Genomic DNA, 16,675 nt, shown 5'->3' on the forward strand with positions numbered 1-16,675 from the left:
AATGACTTATAAATTTGAATTATTTTTAGTTACACAAAAAAAATGTATCATAAATATTAAATCATTCAAACTTTCTCTTCCTCTAATTTAATATATAGAGTTAGTTATATGATTAGGTTTTTTTTTATTTTTTATTTTTTATTTTTTTTAATGGTTTATTTATATTGAATTCCTCATTTTCTACACTAAATTAATTCATTTGACACAAAAAATTTAAAAAATTTTAGTGAATAGGACACATGGTGCAAAATTAAACCATAATTGAAATCCAATATTTACACTAAATTAACTCACTTGACACAAAAATTTAAAAACTTAGATTAGATGATACATTTGGCACAAAATTATATTCTAATTGAATTCCAATTTTAAATCTAATTAGATTTTCTTAACTTTGGCTATTAATATATATATATATATATAAACTAGTGTGTAGCCCCATGCATATGCACAGATACAATTAAAATTTTTAGAGGAGATTCAAATTATTCATGGTATTAGTTTACACTTTTTTAAACCACACATTTCTAAAGTATGTAATGATTTCTCATATATATATATATATATAGACACACACATATGATTTAGAATTTAATTGGTTTTAAACTTTTCAGTTTTTGCTCCTAATAATTCACTTGTTACAAAAAAAAAAAAAAAAAAAATTAGATGGACATGTGGCGAAAAATTGGATTCCAATTGAAATCCAATTTAGAATATAATTAGATTTAGACTCTTCGATTTTTATGCTCAACAATTCACTTGGCACAACATTAAAAATTAAAATAGGACACGTGTAAAATTGAGGATCCAATTAAAATATATAAATATTTAAAGATATAGTCTTTTTTTTTTTAATAAAAAAAAGAGACTAACACACAGGGAGTGGGAAAAGATATAGTCTTATAGATATAGATAACAATTAAAAATTTTATTTCTATAAAAAAAGAAATCAACTAAAAATTTTATGGACTGAAAACGACGCCGTTCGTAAAAATTACAGACCAACATTAAATTTCTCTATTTTTAGACATAAAGATGAGAGAGAGAGAGAGCTCAGACATGGCAAAAGACACAGACTATGGAGCTTTCATGGAGAAGTTCGTTCTACAACAAAGCTCATCACCCCATGAGCTTCCTTTGAATTCACTCACCTTTGCTGTTAAAGACATGTCAGTCCTAATTACACTCTTTGCTCAGAGTTATACTATCTATCTCTCTTCTTTATCCTCCAAAAATCCAAAGCTTTCGTACTTTTTTCTTCTTCTGCTTTTCGACTGATTCATCATTTTAACAACTGGGTTTTCTCCATTTTTTTTGGAAGTGTGTTGGGTGCTTGCAGAATCATGTACAGTGAAATAATGAAATTCAGAGTGAGATACTTTTTTTATTTTTTTTATTTTTATTTTTATTTTTTTTTATGAATTTAACTATTGGGTTTAATCCATGCTCTAATGAAGTTTAAAGTTTCTGTCTTTGTGTGTGTTTTTACGTTTGTATTTGTGTTTGTATCTATATTCTTCAAGTGTGTGTGTGTGTGTGTGTGTGTGTGTGTGCAAGCCTATGCATGAATGTCAGCTATTGTTTGTGATTATCTATGTTGTTTAGAAGATTTGTGTGTTAATGTGTGTTTGTGAGTCCCAGTCGATATCAGTTTCAGATATTAATATCAGTAATTGGGTATTTTTATTTGTTGTTTTGCAGAATTTGTGGGTGTGTTGTGGGTATTAGATTTTTCTTGAAGTTTTTTATTTGGAAACAGATTTGATGTGGATGGATATGTGACTGGGTTCGGAAATCCTGACTGGGCAAGGACTCATCCGGCTGCCACATCAACAGCTCCAGCCGTTTTGGCTGTCTTAAGGGGAGGTGCAACATGTGTTGGTAAAACTGTCATGGATGAAATGGCCTACAGGTTAGTATTAAAAAAAAATCAATAACTTGATTACCATCTATTAACATTTTTTTGGGGGGATGTGGGAGGAGGCGTGGGGTGAGAGAAATTTATGTTGATTCATAATAGTAATTAGATATGAGTTTGTATTTCCTGTAAAAATAATATTATTTGGGGAAATAATGACAATTTCAATTCTTGATTATAACCACTTCTTTATGTATGGCATATCCCTAGTCTAAACATTTTTTTTTTCACATGGTACGTATCTATGCGGTTTCTAATTGCTTCCTAAATACTTGAGGCCTCTCACTTAGTTATTCATCTTTAAAAAAATAGAAGGGGTATGTCCTTGAACATTCACATCATAATTGTTGGGCATATGATTGAAGGACCACATTGTTTGGGCAGTATGAATGGAGAAAACAAACATTATGGCACACCTAAAAATCCATGTGCACCTGATCGGGTGCCTGGAGGATCTTCCAGTGGATCTGCTGTTGCAGTAGGTGCAAAGCTTGTTGATTTCTCCTTAGGTGAGTTTCTTTTGTGGACAATTTTATGTTTCTTTCCTTGTCCTCAATAAATTTAACCAAAAGGTTCTCTCTATCATAGGAACTGACACTGGAGGAAGTGTAAGAATACCTGCATCACATTGTGGAATTCTTGGCTTTCGGCCTTCACATGGTGCCATTTCTACAACTGGAGTAATTCCTATGGCACAGAGTTTTGATAGCGTGGGTAAGGAACCAAGTATTTGATGGCTTGATTTGAAATTTCTAACTAAATATTTAGATATATCTAAAAAAAATTCAACTCTACACCTGAAAAGTATGCCAAATGGCAATGATATTGTTGACATTGGCACATTAGTTTAGAAAACGATGCAACAAGAACTTGTGTTTGCATTTTTACTCAATGTCTCATGACCAAAGTTTTCTTGTATTACATTCTTGCAAATTATCCTGTGCCTACTTTAGAATTTGTGTCTGTTTGTGTGTATGCATGCATTCATATAACCTCAAATACTTTTGAATAATATAGTTTAAGCTATCAGTAGTAGTTTGTCTAGAAGCTTAGTGATGTACTCAAATCATATCTTCAGCTATTCTTTACATGATAAAACAGTGAATCGCTGCTATTTTGTTTAATAGTGTGATTAGTAATTCCTGCTCTATTTTTGTCCTTTTAATGGAAAAGATTTTTTTTTCCTACACCAATTTCTTATCCAGGATGGTTTGCTAGAGATCCTATGATTTTGAACAGAGTTGGACAAGTACTACTGCAATTACCTGAGGTGGATCCTGTCATACCCTCTCAGATAATTATCGCTGAAGATTGTTTCCAGCTTTCAACCATTCCAAGTGATCGAGTTACTGAACCTCTTCTTAAATCAGTGAACAAGTTATTTGGGGGTTAGTACATTGACCACATAAATTTGTTATTTGTGTAGTTCTATACATGGGAGGAATTCATACATCATATAAATTCTAAATAAATCCATTTTTACTTCCTTATAATTTACTGTCTATAGTGAATTTAAGCAGTATCCCCCTCAAAGTGATGGTAATTAACTAGACTGTCTCCTTAGCCATGCTGCAAAAGATACCTCTCAAATGCTGTGAAAAGAGAAAGCCTCGCCCATCATTAATTCTATGTCATGCAGTAATATCTCATTGTTATTCTGCATGAAACACATCTGGATAAATACCTTTTTTCACTATATGAGATGTCACTTCATATTTTTATATATAATGCAGGTGATCTGGTAAAGCATGCAGTCCTTGGGGACTATGTCAAGGAAAAAGTTCCAAGTTTAAAACAATTTATGATCAAGGGAAACTTCGATCAAGAGTATAATATACCATCTTTGGCAGCTCTTGCAAGTGCAGTACAGTTGCTTTTAAGGTGCAGATGGTCACTAGCTCATATAATTCAAATGACTTGAATGACTGTGATGTTGGTGTGGAACTTACTTAGATGAAAATATTGTTCTTATATAAACAGTGGTTCCTGAAATTCTTAATCTTTTAAAGCGTAGGTATGAATTCAAGAATAACCATGGCGAGTGGATTAGTACTGTCAAACCTGATTTAGGTCCTGGAATATCAGAACGTGTATGGGAAGCCCTTAGGGCAACAGATGAAAATTTGGATGTTTGTCACTCTGTGAAGACTGAACTACGTGCTGCTCTGAATGCTCTTTTTGGGGTACTCTCTTTCTTGTCCGCTGAATGTTTCATAAAACTAGGATTGTGCTGTATGGAGATCCCATGATCCCACAATTTAAATTTTATAAAAAATAAGTTTGAAGCTTAATATGTGATAATGGTTGTCTATGAGATGGCACTATGTGCTTGTATGCATGCTGGTATGCCTCTTAATAGGACACACCCTCATCTTCCATAAAGAGAAACACCCTTAAGGCAAAAGAGACACTAAAAAGTCATAGATAATATCTATGCATTTAAAATGAATTTCTACACTTAAAACATTTGTTCCTTCTATCATATACACACATCTCAATCATATTCTCTTGAATTCAAAGGAAAATTGTTATCATGCTATTGATATAAAAAAAGATGGCATATCCTGCCTATTTCAAGTGTAATATTTTTCTTGAAGAATTACAGATTGTTTTTAAAAAATTACAGATATTGGTTCGTTGCAAGAACAATATTAATTTCTGTTTTCCACTATGGTTGTAATCATCTTCTTTCCAAAGGTACTGAATGGAGTTTAAAATTTTTGAAAAGTGGTAAGGGTAGTGAGAGTAGCATACAGTTATGACCTCATGTTTGTATTTCAAAATTGAGTAACTTTAGGAATTATAGTTTTCCGTATCTGCATCTCGCTTCTCTTTGCTCTCACAAGCAACCTATTGCAGCAAAAGAAAGTGCCACCATCTCTAATATATGAATTCAACTTCTCTACTAGCTTGAGTAACACTTCTGAAGATTATTCAGGATTTTGGTGTCCTGGCAATTCCCACTGTTCCCGGGCCTCCACCAAAACTACAAAGTGATCCAATTCCATTGGAAGCTTTTCGGGCCAAGGCTTCTAGCTTGCAGTCAATTGCTGGCGTATCTGGATTCTGCCAAGTTCTCTCTCTCTCTCTCTCTCTCTCTCTCTCTGTGTTTGTAATACATGACAATCTTACGCTTTCCTTGTTTATCTTAATACCTTTGAAAAACCACATAAATTTGTTTCTGCATATCTACAGGTGAGCATACCACTAGGGAGGATGTATGATAATCTTCCTGTGGCAATTTCCTTGTTGGCGAAACATGGTTCAGATGGATTCCTGCTTAATTTCGTTGAGATTCTTTATGACACTCTCCAAGAAGAGGTTGGCATTGCTGAGAAAAAGGGTTACTGAATTCTTTCAGTCCCTACGTTTTATTGTAAATCTTATATCCTACTCAAAGATTAAAAAAAATGGGAAATGCTTGCACTTTTGTGCCACAGAGGTAATTCTTCTTGAAACATTTAATTCTCTAAGTCACGCTGAAATGTAACTAATTAATAACTACTTGATCATCAATATATTGTGTTATTTCCAACTTAATGGATTGACTTTGTAGCCAGAACTTTCTCCAGTTTTATCTTCATTTTGAGAAAATCAAGAATAATGTGCTATATATTCCTTTGGGATAACAGATTAAGGTTTGGAACAATTTACTTATCTAAATTTGTCATTTAATATTGGAGATTGGATAGTATAACTTGGACAAAAAGATAGGAGCTATTGCATAACATGGCTAGCAGAATGACGACTTTGTATGCTGTCGATGTATCTAAAAACGAACTCATGTTTATGTAAATATAAAACAGTCACATTTTAGTATAGAAGGGAATCTGCAAGATCAGTTATGCTTCATTATTTTTCCAAGAGTAGAAGAAGAAAAGTTCAATTAATATTATCTCAACCTTAAAAAAGTAGTAAGGTCTTAGATTTGAGTTATCTTCATCTTCCAAACGATCAAAGGAAGCAACATACACTTTTTTTTTGTTTTTTTGGTTTATTGCTTATGCAGAGAAAGTGAAAGAAAAATACAAATTAGTATTCTCAAATTTTACCTTTTTTTTCCTTTTGTTTTCTCTAGTGGCAAGCCGGAAAAGCAAGCACAGTGAAAACGTTGATGATGATTGATGTGCCACAAACATCATCTTTTGAGTATAAAGGGCAACATGTGATTTCTTGTTGTATGGACTCACAGTCACATTGACTGTTTTTTCCTTTTTATTTTAAGAAAAACATTAGGCCTAGTTTCACAGAACAGAATGAAAAATTGTTCACAATAATGAGGCCCATAGTCAACAAGAAGGTAGCTAGGTGTGTATTGTAGAGGGTAGACTCCCTCAATCATCTTCCATTGAAAGTTGAATAAACGAATATGATCAAAGATGGACTGCTAAATATGATGGGCTTTTGACCTCTAAAAAATAACGGAAGGAAACCCACATTGGTGGAGAAGGAGGAAACCCAAGCGCCTATCAACCTTGTGCAAAACACGACCCAATCAAATGGAACATGAATCTTTAGGGTGCTGGAGTTGAATCATGAATCATCTAACCTTATTTCTTATAAACATTCCGTCCTTTATTAGATTAACTTTATTTTTAGGGAACTTTATTAGATTAAATGAATTTTTTGTTTAAGCACAATAGAAGGATACACCCTGTTTAGACTTTGGATTGAAACAAAACATTGATAATTAAAATTTTGGTATCTATTTAAATTAGTATTAATTATGTAATAAAATCAAATTCACTATTTTTAAAATAAATAGATAAAATTTTAGAAACTCTTTAGTAGAGCTTGTAGAATTATTTCACAAATAATTTACTTTTGTGATTTTGTGAACAAGATTAAAAAAAAAAATCAATATATAGACAAATTTATGTGTGAATGTACAAGAGAAAATATAGTAAAACTTACAGACCAAATGAATGCAAAATGGTTGATACAAAACTGATCAAGGCTAGTATTTGACATTATGTCCTTAAGCTAGATTTCTTCCTCACACTATTTATTCATTAATGCTTTAAGTCTCCCAGACGTTTGCTTCCCAAGTTACAATGATCAACAACATACCGAAAAAAACACTACAATCTCCTTGCACAATGAACAAAATTCTCTGACACCAGTTCAGAATAGGTGCAATAATGAATAGACATATTGTTACACACTCACACTAGTTAAGAAAAAAATGCAATAGTGAATAGAAATATTGTTACAAGCTTGCACTGGTTCAAAAAAGTGCAATAGCCAATAGATATATTGGTTTGGAATTAACTAAAGTACACACAAACAAACATTGAAATAAGCGTAACGTTTGGGCAAACACTTACAAAATCAATCTCTCATTAACCTTAATGGTTTTGGAAAAGTGTTCATGAGGTTAATAAACCATTTTTCCAACAAAGCTACCCTAATTTCTAATTTATAGTATTTTATTTTCAATTGTATTATATTATTATAGTGCCCAAATTGTTATGCTAGATGTCATAGGCTCATAGGTAGATTGATTTTTGTACGTGAAGAAAAATCAATTACCAACTCCAAATGGATAGAGAGTTAATATGAGATTGTTCAATACAACTAATTTGTAGAAAATGAGTTTCCAAGGTCTTTGTACGCTTTAATGGTTTAATTTCAACTTAATGGAAAAACAACAAATTATTTATAAGAAAGAAGAAGATTCATTATTAACTCTTCCTTGGGTTGGTCCAAGGATCTCTATTTCATATAAAGTTCGTCTCAGTTATAGAGTATAGATACATAGGGTATATTTCTCTTTCAACTTTTTTGTGTCTCCCCTGTTCTATAGAACTTGCCTTTCTTTATATAGCTATATGAATTACAACCACTGATTTTTCTTTAGATACTTGTCCCATTAGGGATTTGTTGGAGATAGTAGAATGTGCTGTAAGCTGTGAGGGCACTGTTTAGGAATTATTCTGCCATTAATGTGGGCAGTTGAGTTGGTGCAGTGAATTAAATGCAGAAATGATGGCTACCTTACCTTGATATTTCCCTTCTTTTTTGCTTGCATGTCTTTACCTCATTCCTCAATATTTTGTCTTTTGGTCCAAGTGGCTTGCTTAAAGCCTTCCAAGGAACGCTCACTCTTTGGGCTTCTCAGGTTGGGCCCACAGGGCACTATACTGTGTTTGAATCTTACCCCTCCCACAATTTTGATAGCAATCTTTTTTCTTTTTTTAATATGAGATTTGATCCTATCAATCACGTCAATTTCATGATTATTTTTTCTATATCATCAAGTCAATATACTAATTTATTTTTGGTATAAACGAGATTCAAACCTTATTGGATAACAATGAACTTTACCAATTGAATTAATTAGAATCTACTATACTTCTAGGTTCTCATGTTCACATCCACTGATCCACATGAGGGTGACTACCTATAGAAAAGGCACATGCTCTCTTCTCTCTCTCTCTCTTTCTCTCATATGCAATTAAAAAGAAAAAACAATAACAAAAACAAAAAAGAAAAAAAATTATAATTTGAATCCTCTAATTCATTTTTTTTTTTTACAATTAAATTTATATTCTATATTCTTCACCAAAACAATTTAATTCTGTAATTTTCTTGCCCACTGAAATTTGAATATTTGTTAAATTATTAATTTTTATTCAAAATTTTGTTTATGGGATAGGATGGGAATAATGTGATTTAGTGCTTGTTTGTTTTAGTTTCAAGGTGTCCTTTCATGTATATATTCAAAAGTATTTTTCCCCCTAAACACATTAAACAAAAATAAGGTAACTAAAATAAACTCATTTAAATATACACTTACGAGTTAGCAAGTGAGAATTTTTTATTTTTGGGGATAATTTGATAGTAATAGGTAATTAGTCTTCATCCCGCCCCACATAGTTTTGTCTTACCATATCTCTGCCTTGCCTCGCCTCGTATGATAGTAAAAACTTCCTTGTTCCATTCTCACCCCGTAAAATTCTATGTCAAATTAATTTGCCACGCAATTATTATAATTTTTTTAAATAAAACTTGTTTTATTAATATAAATATACTTGAAATTACGATTAAATTTATCCCATAAAATCAAACTAAATTTTAGCAAAAATTGAATAATACTATCCAAGTGTTTAACAAGACAATATTACAACAAAAACAAAAATCTTAATATCCCATGCATTTAATTAAAGCTATTGTTGATTTTTTTTTTTTTTTGGTTTGTTTAAATAATAAAGATTTAGGGTATGCAAAATTTAGAATTATATCCCTTATCAACGTAGGGTGGGGCGAGGCTAAAATTTCACCTCATCCTCCAAACTTTTGACAAATAAGTGGGAGTAAGATAAGAGACCATATCTAAACTAATGTGATGGAAATGGAAATATGTTCAAGATAAGGATGGGAGGAATTATACCGTTCTCACGGGGGACTAAATTATTTATTCACAATTTCATTAAAAGACTCACAATTTGTTTAAAATTGTTGAGTCAACTTATGATAAAAAAATTGTTAATTAAACTTAACAATTTTATACAACTAAAGTCTTTTAGTATGTTGGTAAACAAGTGACATGAGCCATCGTAAAGATCGAATAATTTCTCCATAAAACTATCTTGTCTAAAAACGAAATTCTCTTTAAGAAATTATCTTTGTTATACTTCTCGTCTAAAAAAGATTTACACTTATTTAAATTTACCGTGTCTGTTTAAAATTTTTTTTGAATGACGGGTAAAGGACTATAATCTCTAGGACTCGTGATACCCACGATTTATCCTTCAGTACATTGTGGATTTCAAACTTTTAGTTGGCTGAATTGGTGCCTCATTTTCCACGCGCGCCATAACTTAGGTGGACAATTCACCAAACCAAACACATCTATATTATTGCACTTATATAAAATTGATATTATTGTTCACACCGCCAATTCAATGAAAAAAAGTGCTCTCTCAGTCAGCCTCTCTCACTATTAAGTTATTTAACAACTTCCACGTGCATTCTCAACATTTATGAACTTACGGAGAGAGTAACAAGAATTTAGCAGAAAAATATTTGGTGAAAATTTAGTGTTTTTTTTTTTTATTATTATTAATTTTTTGTTAAAAACAATGGAAGTGAAAGCTAGAGCTCCAGGGAAAATCATACTGGCCGGAGAGCATGCTGTGGTGCACGGATCCACGGCGGTGGCTGCTTCCCTTGACCTCTACACCTATGTTTCTCTTCGATTTCCCACTCCCTCTGGTATACACACACACTCTCTCTCTCTCTCTCTGTGGTTTCTCTTCTTGTTGCTATTTATTTGCTGCTGTTGTTTTGTTTTGGATGTTTGTGATGTGGGGTTGTGCTGAATTGGCACAAAGATGGGAGATTTGGGACTGAGTTGAATTGGGTATTGATTGAAATGGTGATTGGAGGATACCCTTTTGAGTTTTTGTGGTTTTGTGACGTGTGTGTGCTGCATTATGTTGCTGTGATTGTTTACTTTGGGTTTAATTTCTTGATTGGAATATACTCTTTTGAGCATTTGTGCTTTTTCTCTGTGTGTGTGTTACTGTGCTTAGGATTTGTGATTTTGGGGTTTGGGTTAAATTGGGTTTTGTTAAACTGTTTTGTTTGTGGAAAGTGCTCATTGATGTCTGTTCCAAGTTCCAACCTATCCAACTTTCTCAGCTTATCAACAAATTCTACAATTTTTTAATTTTTTAATTTTTTTTTTTTAAAAAAGAAAGAAAGAAAGAAAGAAAGAAAGATTTTTTCTTTAAAAAAAAAAGTCTTCACCAACCAAACGCTGGGAGACAGATTTGATGAAACTGATGATGAGTGATTCTATGTTTCAACTGTGTTGACCGCGTGAAAAACTTTACTGGTTTTTGATGTATTGTTGATTTTGATAGACATACTATAATTGCTTACCATTTATTAAGGTTTTTTTTTTTTTTTTTTGTGGGTTGAATTGTTGATTGCAGTATACCCTTCTGAGCATATGTGTTTTTCCTCTCCCTCGGTGTGTGCGTTATACAGTGATTTGTTATGGTATTCCTTTTAGAAGGCAAAAGATACACAATAATAAAGTAGGTAAATCTTTACAGAGAGTTATCAAAATAAAATAGGGTAAATCTTTACAGAGAGAAGGGAAGGTACGGACCACTGGACATTAACAGCTCAATGTTTATTAATACACTAGTTCAAAAGAATTTTATCCTCGCAACATACATTGAAGAGCTAGGGGCCAAATTAAATTTATGAAATATGTTATGGTCTTTTTGAGATTTCTGCAAATTTGCACTTCTTTTTTCTTTTTATTCTGGTAAAATTCTTGTTCATTTCTCTTCAGGTTCTCTGTTGAATCTCACTGATTTTTTGTGCTTTTATTTATAGACAATGATGAATTTTTAAGACTCCAACTCAAGGATTTGGCATTAGAATTTTCATGGCCAGTTGCTAGAATCAAAGATGCATTACCTGAAGCAGGAAGTTTGCTCTCTTCAAAACCCACCTCATGCTCAATAGAGACCATGAAATCAATTGCAGCACAAGTTGAAGAACAAAATATTCCAGAAGCAAAAATTGGACTTGCTTCTGGAGTTTCAGCTTTTCTCTGGCTGTACTCCTGTATCCATGGGTATGCTTCCATTAATGGTTGCATTTTTCAATATTATTTTCTTAGAAATCTAATTCTGACTTCTTTTTTTTTTTTTTTTTAACATATCAGATTTAAGCCTGCTACGGTGGTTATCACCTCTGAGCTTCCTTTGGGTGCAGGCTTGGGTTCATCTGCCGCATTTTGTGTTGCACTCTCAGCTGCTCTGCTTTCTTTCTCGGATTCAGTGAGTTTGGACATGAGCCAGCAGGGGTGGACAGCATTTGGGGAAAGTGAGCTTGAATTGCTTAATAAATGGGCTTTTGAAGGTGAAAAGATAATACATGGAAAGCCATCTGGACTTGACAACACAGTCAGCACATATGGTATGTGATCTTGTGCTCTGTGCTATACAAATCTATCCTTTTTTAATCAACGTTTTGCGCCTAAGAAGTGTCTTTTCCCTGTTGCTCATCATTCTGAGTAGTATTTACATTTCACTTTGTGCCTGCTTAGAAGTAAGTATCTTACTTTATTGATGGTAATATGAAAGAGTTGTAAAAGTAGTGGTAATTTGAAAAGTCTACTTGTGGAAGGGAGAATGAATTCAATATTGAATATGAGTGGAAGTGAATCAGCCTGTTTTGTGGAATGGGAGTCATACATTCTCATATTATATTCATCATTATAACCTAATCTATTTTTTTTTTTTTTTTTTTTTTTTTTTTTTTTTTTTTTTATTTTTACATATCAGATTTAAGCCTGCTACGGTGGTTATCACCTCTGAGCTTCCTTTGGGTGCAGGCTTGGGTTCATCTGCCGCATTTTGTGTTGCACTCTCAGCTGCTCTGCTTTCTTTCTCGGATTCAGTGAGTTTGGACATGAGCCAGCAGGGGTGGACAGCATTTGGGGAAAGTGAGCTTGAATTGCTTAATAAATGGGCTTTTGAAGGTGAAAAGATAATCCATGGAAAGCCATCTGGACTTGACAACACAGTCAGCACATATGGTATGTGATCTTGTGCTCTGTGCTATACAAATCTATCCTTTTTTAATCAACGTTTTGCGCCTAAGAAGTGTCTTTTTCCTGTTGCTCATCATTCTGAGTAGTATTTACATTTCACTTTGTGCCTGCTTAGAAGTAAGTTTCTTACTTTATTGATGGTAATATGAAAGAGTTGTAAAAGTAGTGGTAATTTGAAAAGTCTACTTGTGGAAGGGAGAATGAATTCAATATTGAATATGAGTGGAAGTGAATCAGCCTGTTTTGTGGAATGGGAGTCATACATTCTCATATTATATTCATCATTATAACCTAATCTATGCAGAAATTGTTGTCGAATTACTTGAATAAATCATGTGTTATCTACACAATATTAATGACCTGCACACACACATTTAACTTGTTCATGGGGTAGAAATTTTCAATAATTTAGTACATTTCATATCCATTTCCTCCATGAACACACCTCCTGCTAAAAAATAAAATAAGAAGAATTAAAATAAGGGAAGAAAAGGGAGAACTACTTTGTGTTAATATGTTTATCAACTTCACCATACAGTATGCTGTTTCCTTTATCTCCCAAACGCAAGAAGGTCACTGCATTTGAATTTGCTATAAATTTGACTGCAACAGGCAACATGATCAAATTTAGGTCTGGTAATTTGACTCTCATCAAGTCCAATATGCCGCTCAAAATGCTTATTACCAACACCAAGGTTGGGAGGAATACAAAGGCATTAGTTGCTGGTGTTTCAGAGAGGACCATAAGGCACCCAGATGCCATGAGTTTGGTGTTTAATGCAGTTGATTCTATCAGCAATGAATTGTCTACCATTATCCAGTCACCAGCCCCTGATGAACTCTCCATAACAGAGAAGGAAGAGAAGATAGCAGAGTTAATGGAAATGAATCAAGGTCTTCTCCAGTGTATGGGAGTCAGCCATGCTTCAATAGAAACTGTTCTTAGGACAACATTGAAGTACAAGTTAGCTTCCAAATTGACAGGAGCTGGGGGTGGAGGCTGTGTTCTGACGCTATTGCCAACCCGTATCCATTTCCTTGTGCTGTTTATATAATTTAATTTCAAGGATTTTATTTCCAATTTTTTCTTCTACAGGTTCTTATTTTTAGTACATTGTGGATGCTTGTTTTAGTTTCCATTATATTATTGGTTGGCTGTGGAAGTCTTGGTGTAGATATATAGCTATAGTGATTTGACCTCATCAGTTTCCATGATATAATAATATAAACTTTTGTAGCAAAAAGAATTTCTGTACTAGAAATTCTCCGGCGGGGGAGGGTTATATACTACAAGAACAATGCCTCATATTTTCTTGTGTTCCAGTTATCCTCTCCTCCTATGTAGCTCTCAACCTGCACCCATATATATTTGGAGTTGTCATTGGCCTTCTGTGCCAGGAATGGCACCAAGTTCATCCACAGAGAACTTGGAAAAGATTTTCTTTGTGGTGGTGGGGGCAGAAGAGAAAAAAAGAGAGTGGGGGTGGGGGGTGGGGCCTGTGGAAACCTTATTACTGTCAAATAGAGGTTAATAAACTGCTTGGTCTCGTTACTTTCAAAAGAATTTGAGTCAAGCTTTACTTGGATGTTGTACCATTTCAGTCTTATAAGAAATTGAAGTTATTTTATAACCATGAGGAGCTAATTATATATAGGAGAGGGCCCAATGGGATTTGGCTCTGGGTGGGTTTTGAACCCATGACTTCACCCTCCACCATATCTTTATAGAGAAAGGTGTTGTCATTTGAGCGCATTCGTAGTATTTGGCTTTGCATCTGGCCTTTGTGTAAGTTGCACATGGATCTCAATTGGCTTTGCATCAGGCCTTTTGTTCTCTGTATGACTAGTTACATGCTTTTGGAAATTCTCATAGTTATTCTTTCTTGAATTTCACTGTTCTTTTGAAATCTTATTATAATTTGATGAGAGGATGTATTATAGCCATTGTATGCGTTAAAACTTTTACTTTGAATAGAATTTATTACCCATGGAAGCAATAATTCTATTCTTTGTTCTTTTTTTGTTTTTTTGGTAACTTTCACACGCTAGATAGGAATTCAACTTGCAACTTCACCTCCAACTTGTTCTTACTAGGGAGGTTTTGTCATTTGAGCTAGAGCTCATTGGTAACACCTATATAATTCTATATGAGTCTTTTATTCATAAAAAATAAAAATACATTAGCATGGAGAAACTTCATCTTTTCAACTTTTATATCTGAACAAAATTAGAAACTTTTGGATTTTCTGAATAATGTCAGGATGCTGCTATATCATTGATATGCTTTATCTTAAATTTCATATTCAGATGCTTCCTTAACCACATGAATCAGTGCTATCAGGAACAGTTGTTGATAAGGTAATTGCGGAGCTGGAGTCATGCGGCTTCCAATGTTTGATTGCAGCAATAGGTGGGAAAGGTGCTGAGGTTAGCTTTAGTGGTTCATCCTGATCTTCCTTATTTATGAATAAGAGTAAAATCCCTTATGTCAAATAATAAGCATGAAAATGTGTGCTTTGCTGTAACGTTTTCCTCTTGATCTATCTTTTCTGTACTATAATTGTGTCCTTAGAATGATTAATTTAAGTTAATTTATGATTTTTTTTTTTTGGAAGTCTCGGGAATATCCACCTTGTTGCTTCACGGGTAAGACAATTTTAAAAAAGTTATATGAATTTTCTCTCCTCTGTAGATCCTAGTTTGTCTACTTATGAAGAAAGCCAATTTTATACAAATGGATTTTTTCTTTTCCTTTGGGAAAGATACTTGATAATTATCATGCAGCTTACATGCTCTATAAGAAGTCATTAACATTGTTATATACACTTCACAGAACCTACATGGTTAAGGTTTAGCAATATTACTATATGAAGTCCCATTAGAGGTTCTTCATTGTAGTGTCGTCTGTCTAGCCATAAAGGATAGGCATCCGCTAATTCCAATTGCTCTAATTTTCCATTTCATCAAACTGCTGATGTGATTTTCCTTGATTTTCCCTGGAATGTTTGATAGAAATCGTGTAGTTTAATACAATAAATAAGTTCAATCAATGTTGGGGATACTTTGAAGTTTGGACAATCCATTTGGTTTAACATTTTAGTTTTAATAGGTGTATTGGAAATGTGAAAGTAGTCGTAAACCCCGGATAGTGTACTGTTTATCAACCCATTGCATCAGGTATCATATACTATCCTGTTTATCAGCCCATTGCACCAGGTATCATATGGAGCCGTTATATGAGACCATCCTCTCACAGCATGCAAGACCCACAAATGTGTGAGTCCCACATACTATTAGAGAGAGAGAGAGAGAGAGAGAGAGAGAGAGAGTGGCTTCATGGAGCTGCTCCATGGGATAATTTTCCCATTCCATCATGTTATAACAATGGAGGAAAAAAATACATGTAACTGACCCTAACTATTATGCTAAGGATCCATAGTTGACACAAAAATTAAAGCTTCTTGTTATTATTGTTATATCATGTCATAACAACCTATCTTTATAGTTTCAAAACTGTCAAATTAAACCTGAATTTTAAAAATCATATCAATTTAGACCCCTTATCAACCCAAAATGTTTAGGATTTAAATTTATATGATTATAAAAGTGTAGGGTTCAATTTGAAATTAGTAAAATTTGTAACAGTTCTAAACTTTCAAATTTTTTTTTGAAAATTTTGAACCTCTTATAAGTCACATTCAAGATTCTGATTGAACAACCAAGGAATGATTTAGCTCTCTGGTGTATTAATTTTCTTCCAGTCCCCAGTCCCTCCAACATAGGGAAGTGTTTCACATTCTTCTCTACTCCGAAGAAAATACAAATTAAACAAAAATAATACTAAATGGATCAAATTTACTACCTTTACTTGTTATATCCTCTAGTCATATTCCACAAACCAGACTAAAGATTCGTAATGGAATCTTGCTGTCCCAACTGTACCTTCATTTTGAATCTCAAATGTTGAGACCCTAACTATTATGCTAAGGATCCATAGTTGACACAAAAATTAAAGCTTCTTGTTATTATTGTTATATCATGTCATAACAACCTATCTTTATAGTTTCAAAACTGTCAAATTAAACCTGAATTTTAAAAATCATATCAATTTAGACCCCTTATCAACCCAAAATGTTTAGGATTTAAATTTATATGATTATAAAAGTGTAGGGTTCAAT

General features: G+C 33.2%; 2 protein-coding genes across 7 annotated transcripts; both read left to right on the top strand.

Annotated features, from left to right (window-relative positions):
- Nucleotides 1-1,043: 1,043 nt before the first annotated feature.
- Nucleotides 1,044-5,458, top strand: LOC112020759 (amidase 1). 6 transcript variants are annotated; one of them, XM_065759867.1, is made up of 10 exons: nt 1,073-1,169; nt 1,322-1,370; nt 1,702-1,912; nt 2,284-2,427; nt 2,507-2,632; nt 3,124-3,306; nt 3,652-3,799; nt 3,933-4,101; nt 4,857-4,991; nt 5,114-5,458. In XM_065759867.1, the coding sequence occupies exons 3-10, from the start codon at nt 1,897-1,899 to the stop codon at nt 5,267-5,269; spliced, it is 1,077 nt and encodes a 358-aa protein (XP_065615939.1). In that variant the 5' UTR covers nt 1,073-1,169; nt 1,322-1,370; nt 1,702-1,896; the 3' UTR covers nt 5,270-5,458. The 6 variants fall into 6 exon arrangements, 5 of the variants coding, with proteins under 5 accessions (XP_023909085.2, XP_065615941.1, XP_065615938.1 ...); XM_065759868.1 differs by having other exon boundaries at nt 1,760-1,912; XR_010623575.1 differs by lacking the exon at nt 1,322-1,370 and having other exon boundaries at nt 1,044-1,169; nt 1,760-1,912; nt 2,303-2,427; nt 4,778-4,991; nt 5,114-5,224.
- A 4,333-nt stretch (nt 5,459-9,791) lies between these two features.
- LOC136061722 (mevalonate kinase-like) lies at nt 9,792-15,106 on the top strand. Its single transcript, XM_065759871.1, has 5 exons — nt 9,792-10,135; nt 11,273-11,516; nt 11,607-11,860; nt 13,110-13,523; nt 14,830-15,106. Exons 1-5 carry the CDS (start codon nt 10,003-10,005, stop codon nt 14,946-14,948), a joined length of 1,164 nt encoding a protein of 387 aa, XP_065615943.1. The 5' UTR covers nt 9,792-10,002; the 3' UTR covers nt 14,949-15,106.
- The last annotated feature ends 1,569 nt before the right edge of the window (nt 15,107-16,675 follow it).

This window comes from Quercus suber, unplaced genomic scaffold (assembly GCF_002906115.3).
Source record: "Quercus suber isolate HL8 unplaced genomic scaffold, Cork oak 2.0 scaffold_345, whole genome shotgun sequence".
NCBI lineage: Eukaryota > Viridiplantae > Streptophyta > Magnoliopsida > Fagales > Fagaceae > Quercus > Quercus suber.

Excerpts from the sequence above, each read along its gene's own strand:
- LOC136061722 (XM_065759871.1), top strand. The coding sequence starts at position 10,003 with ATGGAAGTGAAAGCTAGAGCTCCAGGGAAAATCATACTGGCCGGAGAG. Across the intron at positions 10,136-11,272 it reads TCGATTTCCCACTCCCTCTG|ACAATGATGAATTTTTAAGA; the intron begins GTATACACACAC and ends TTTTATTTATAG. Across the intron at positions 11,517-11,606 it reads CTGTACTCCTGTATCCATGG|ATTTAAGCCTGCTACGGTGG; the intron begins GTATGCTTCCAT and ends TTAACATATCAG.
- LOC112020759 (XM_024053317.2), top strand. The coding sequence starts at position 1,060 with ATGGCAAAAGACACAGACTATGGAGCTTTCATGGAGAAGTTCGTTCTA. Across the intron at positions 2,633-3,123 it reads ACAGAGTTTTGATAGCGTGG|GATGGTTTGCTAGAGATCCT; the intron begins GTAAGGAACCAA and ends TTTCTTATCCAG. Across the intron at positions 3,307-3,651 it reads AGTGAACAAGTTATTTGGGG|GTGATCTGGTAAAGCATGCA; the intron begins GTTAGTACATTG and ends TATATAATGCAG.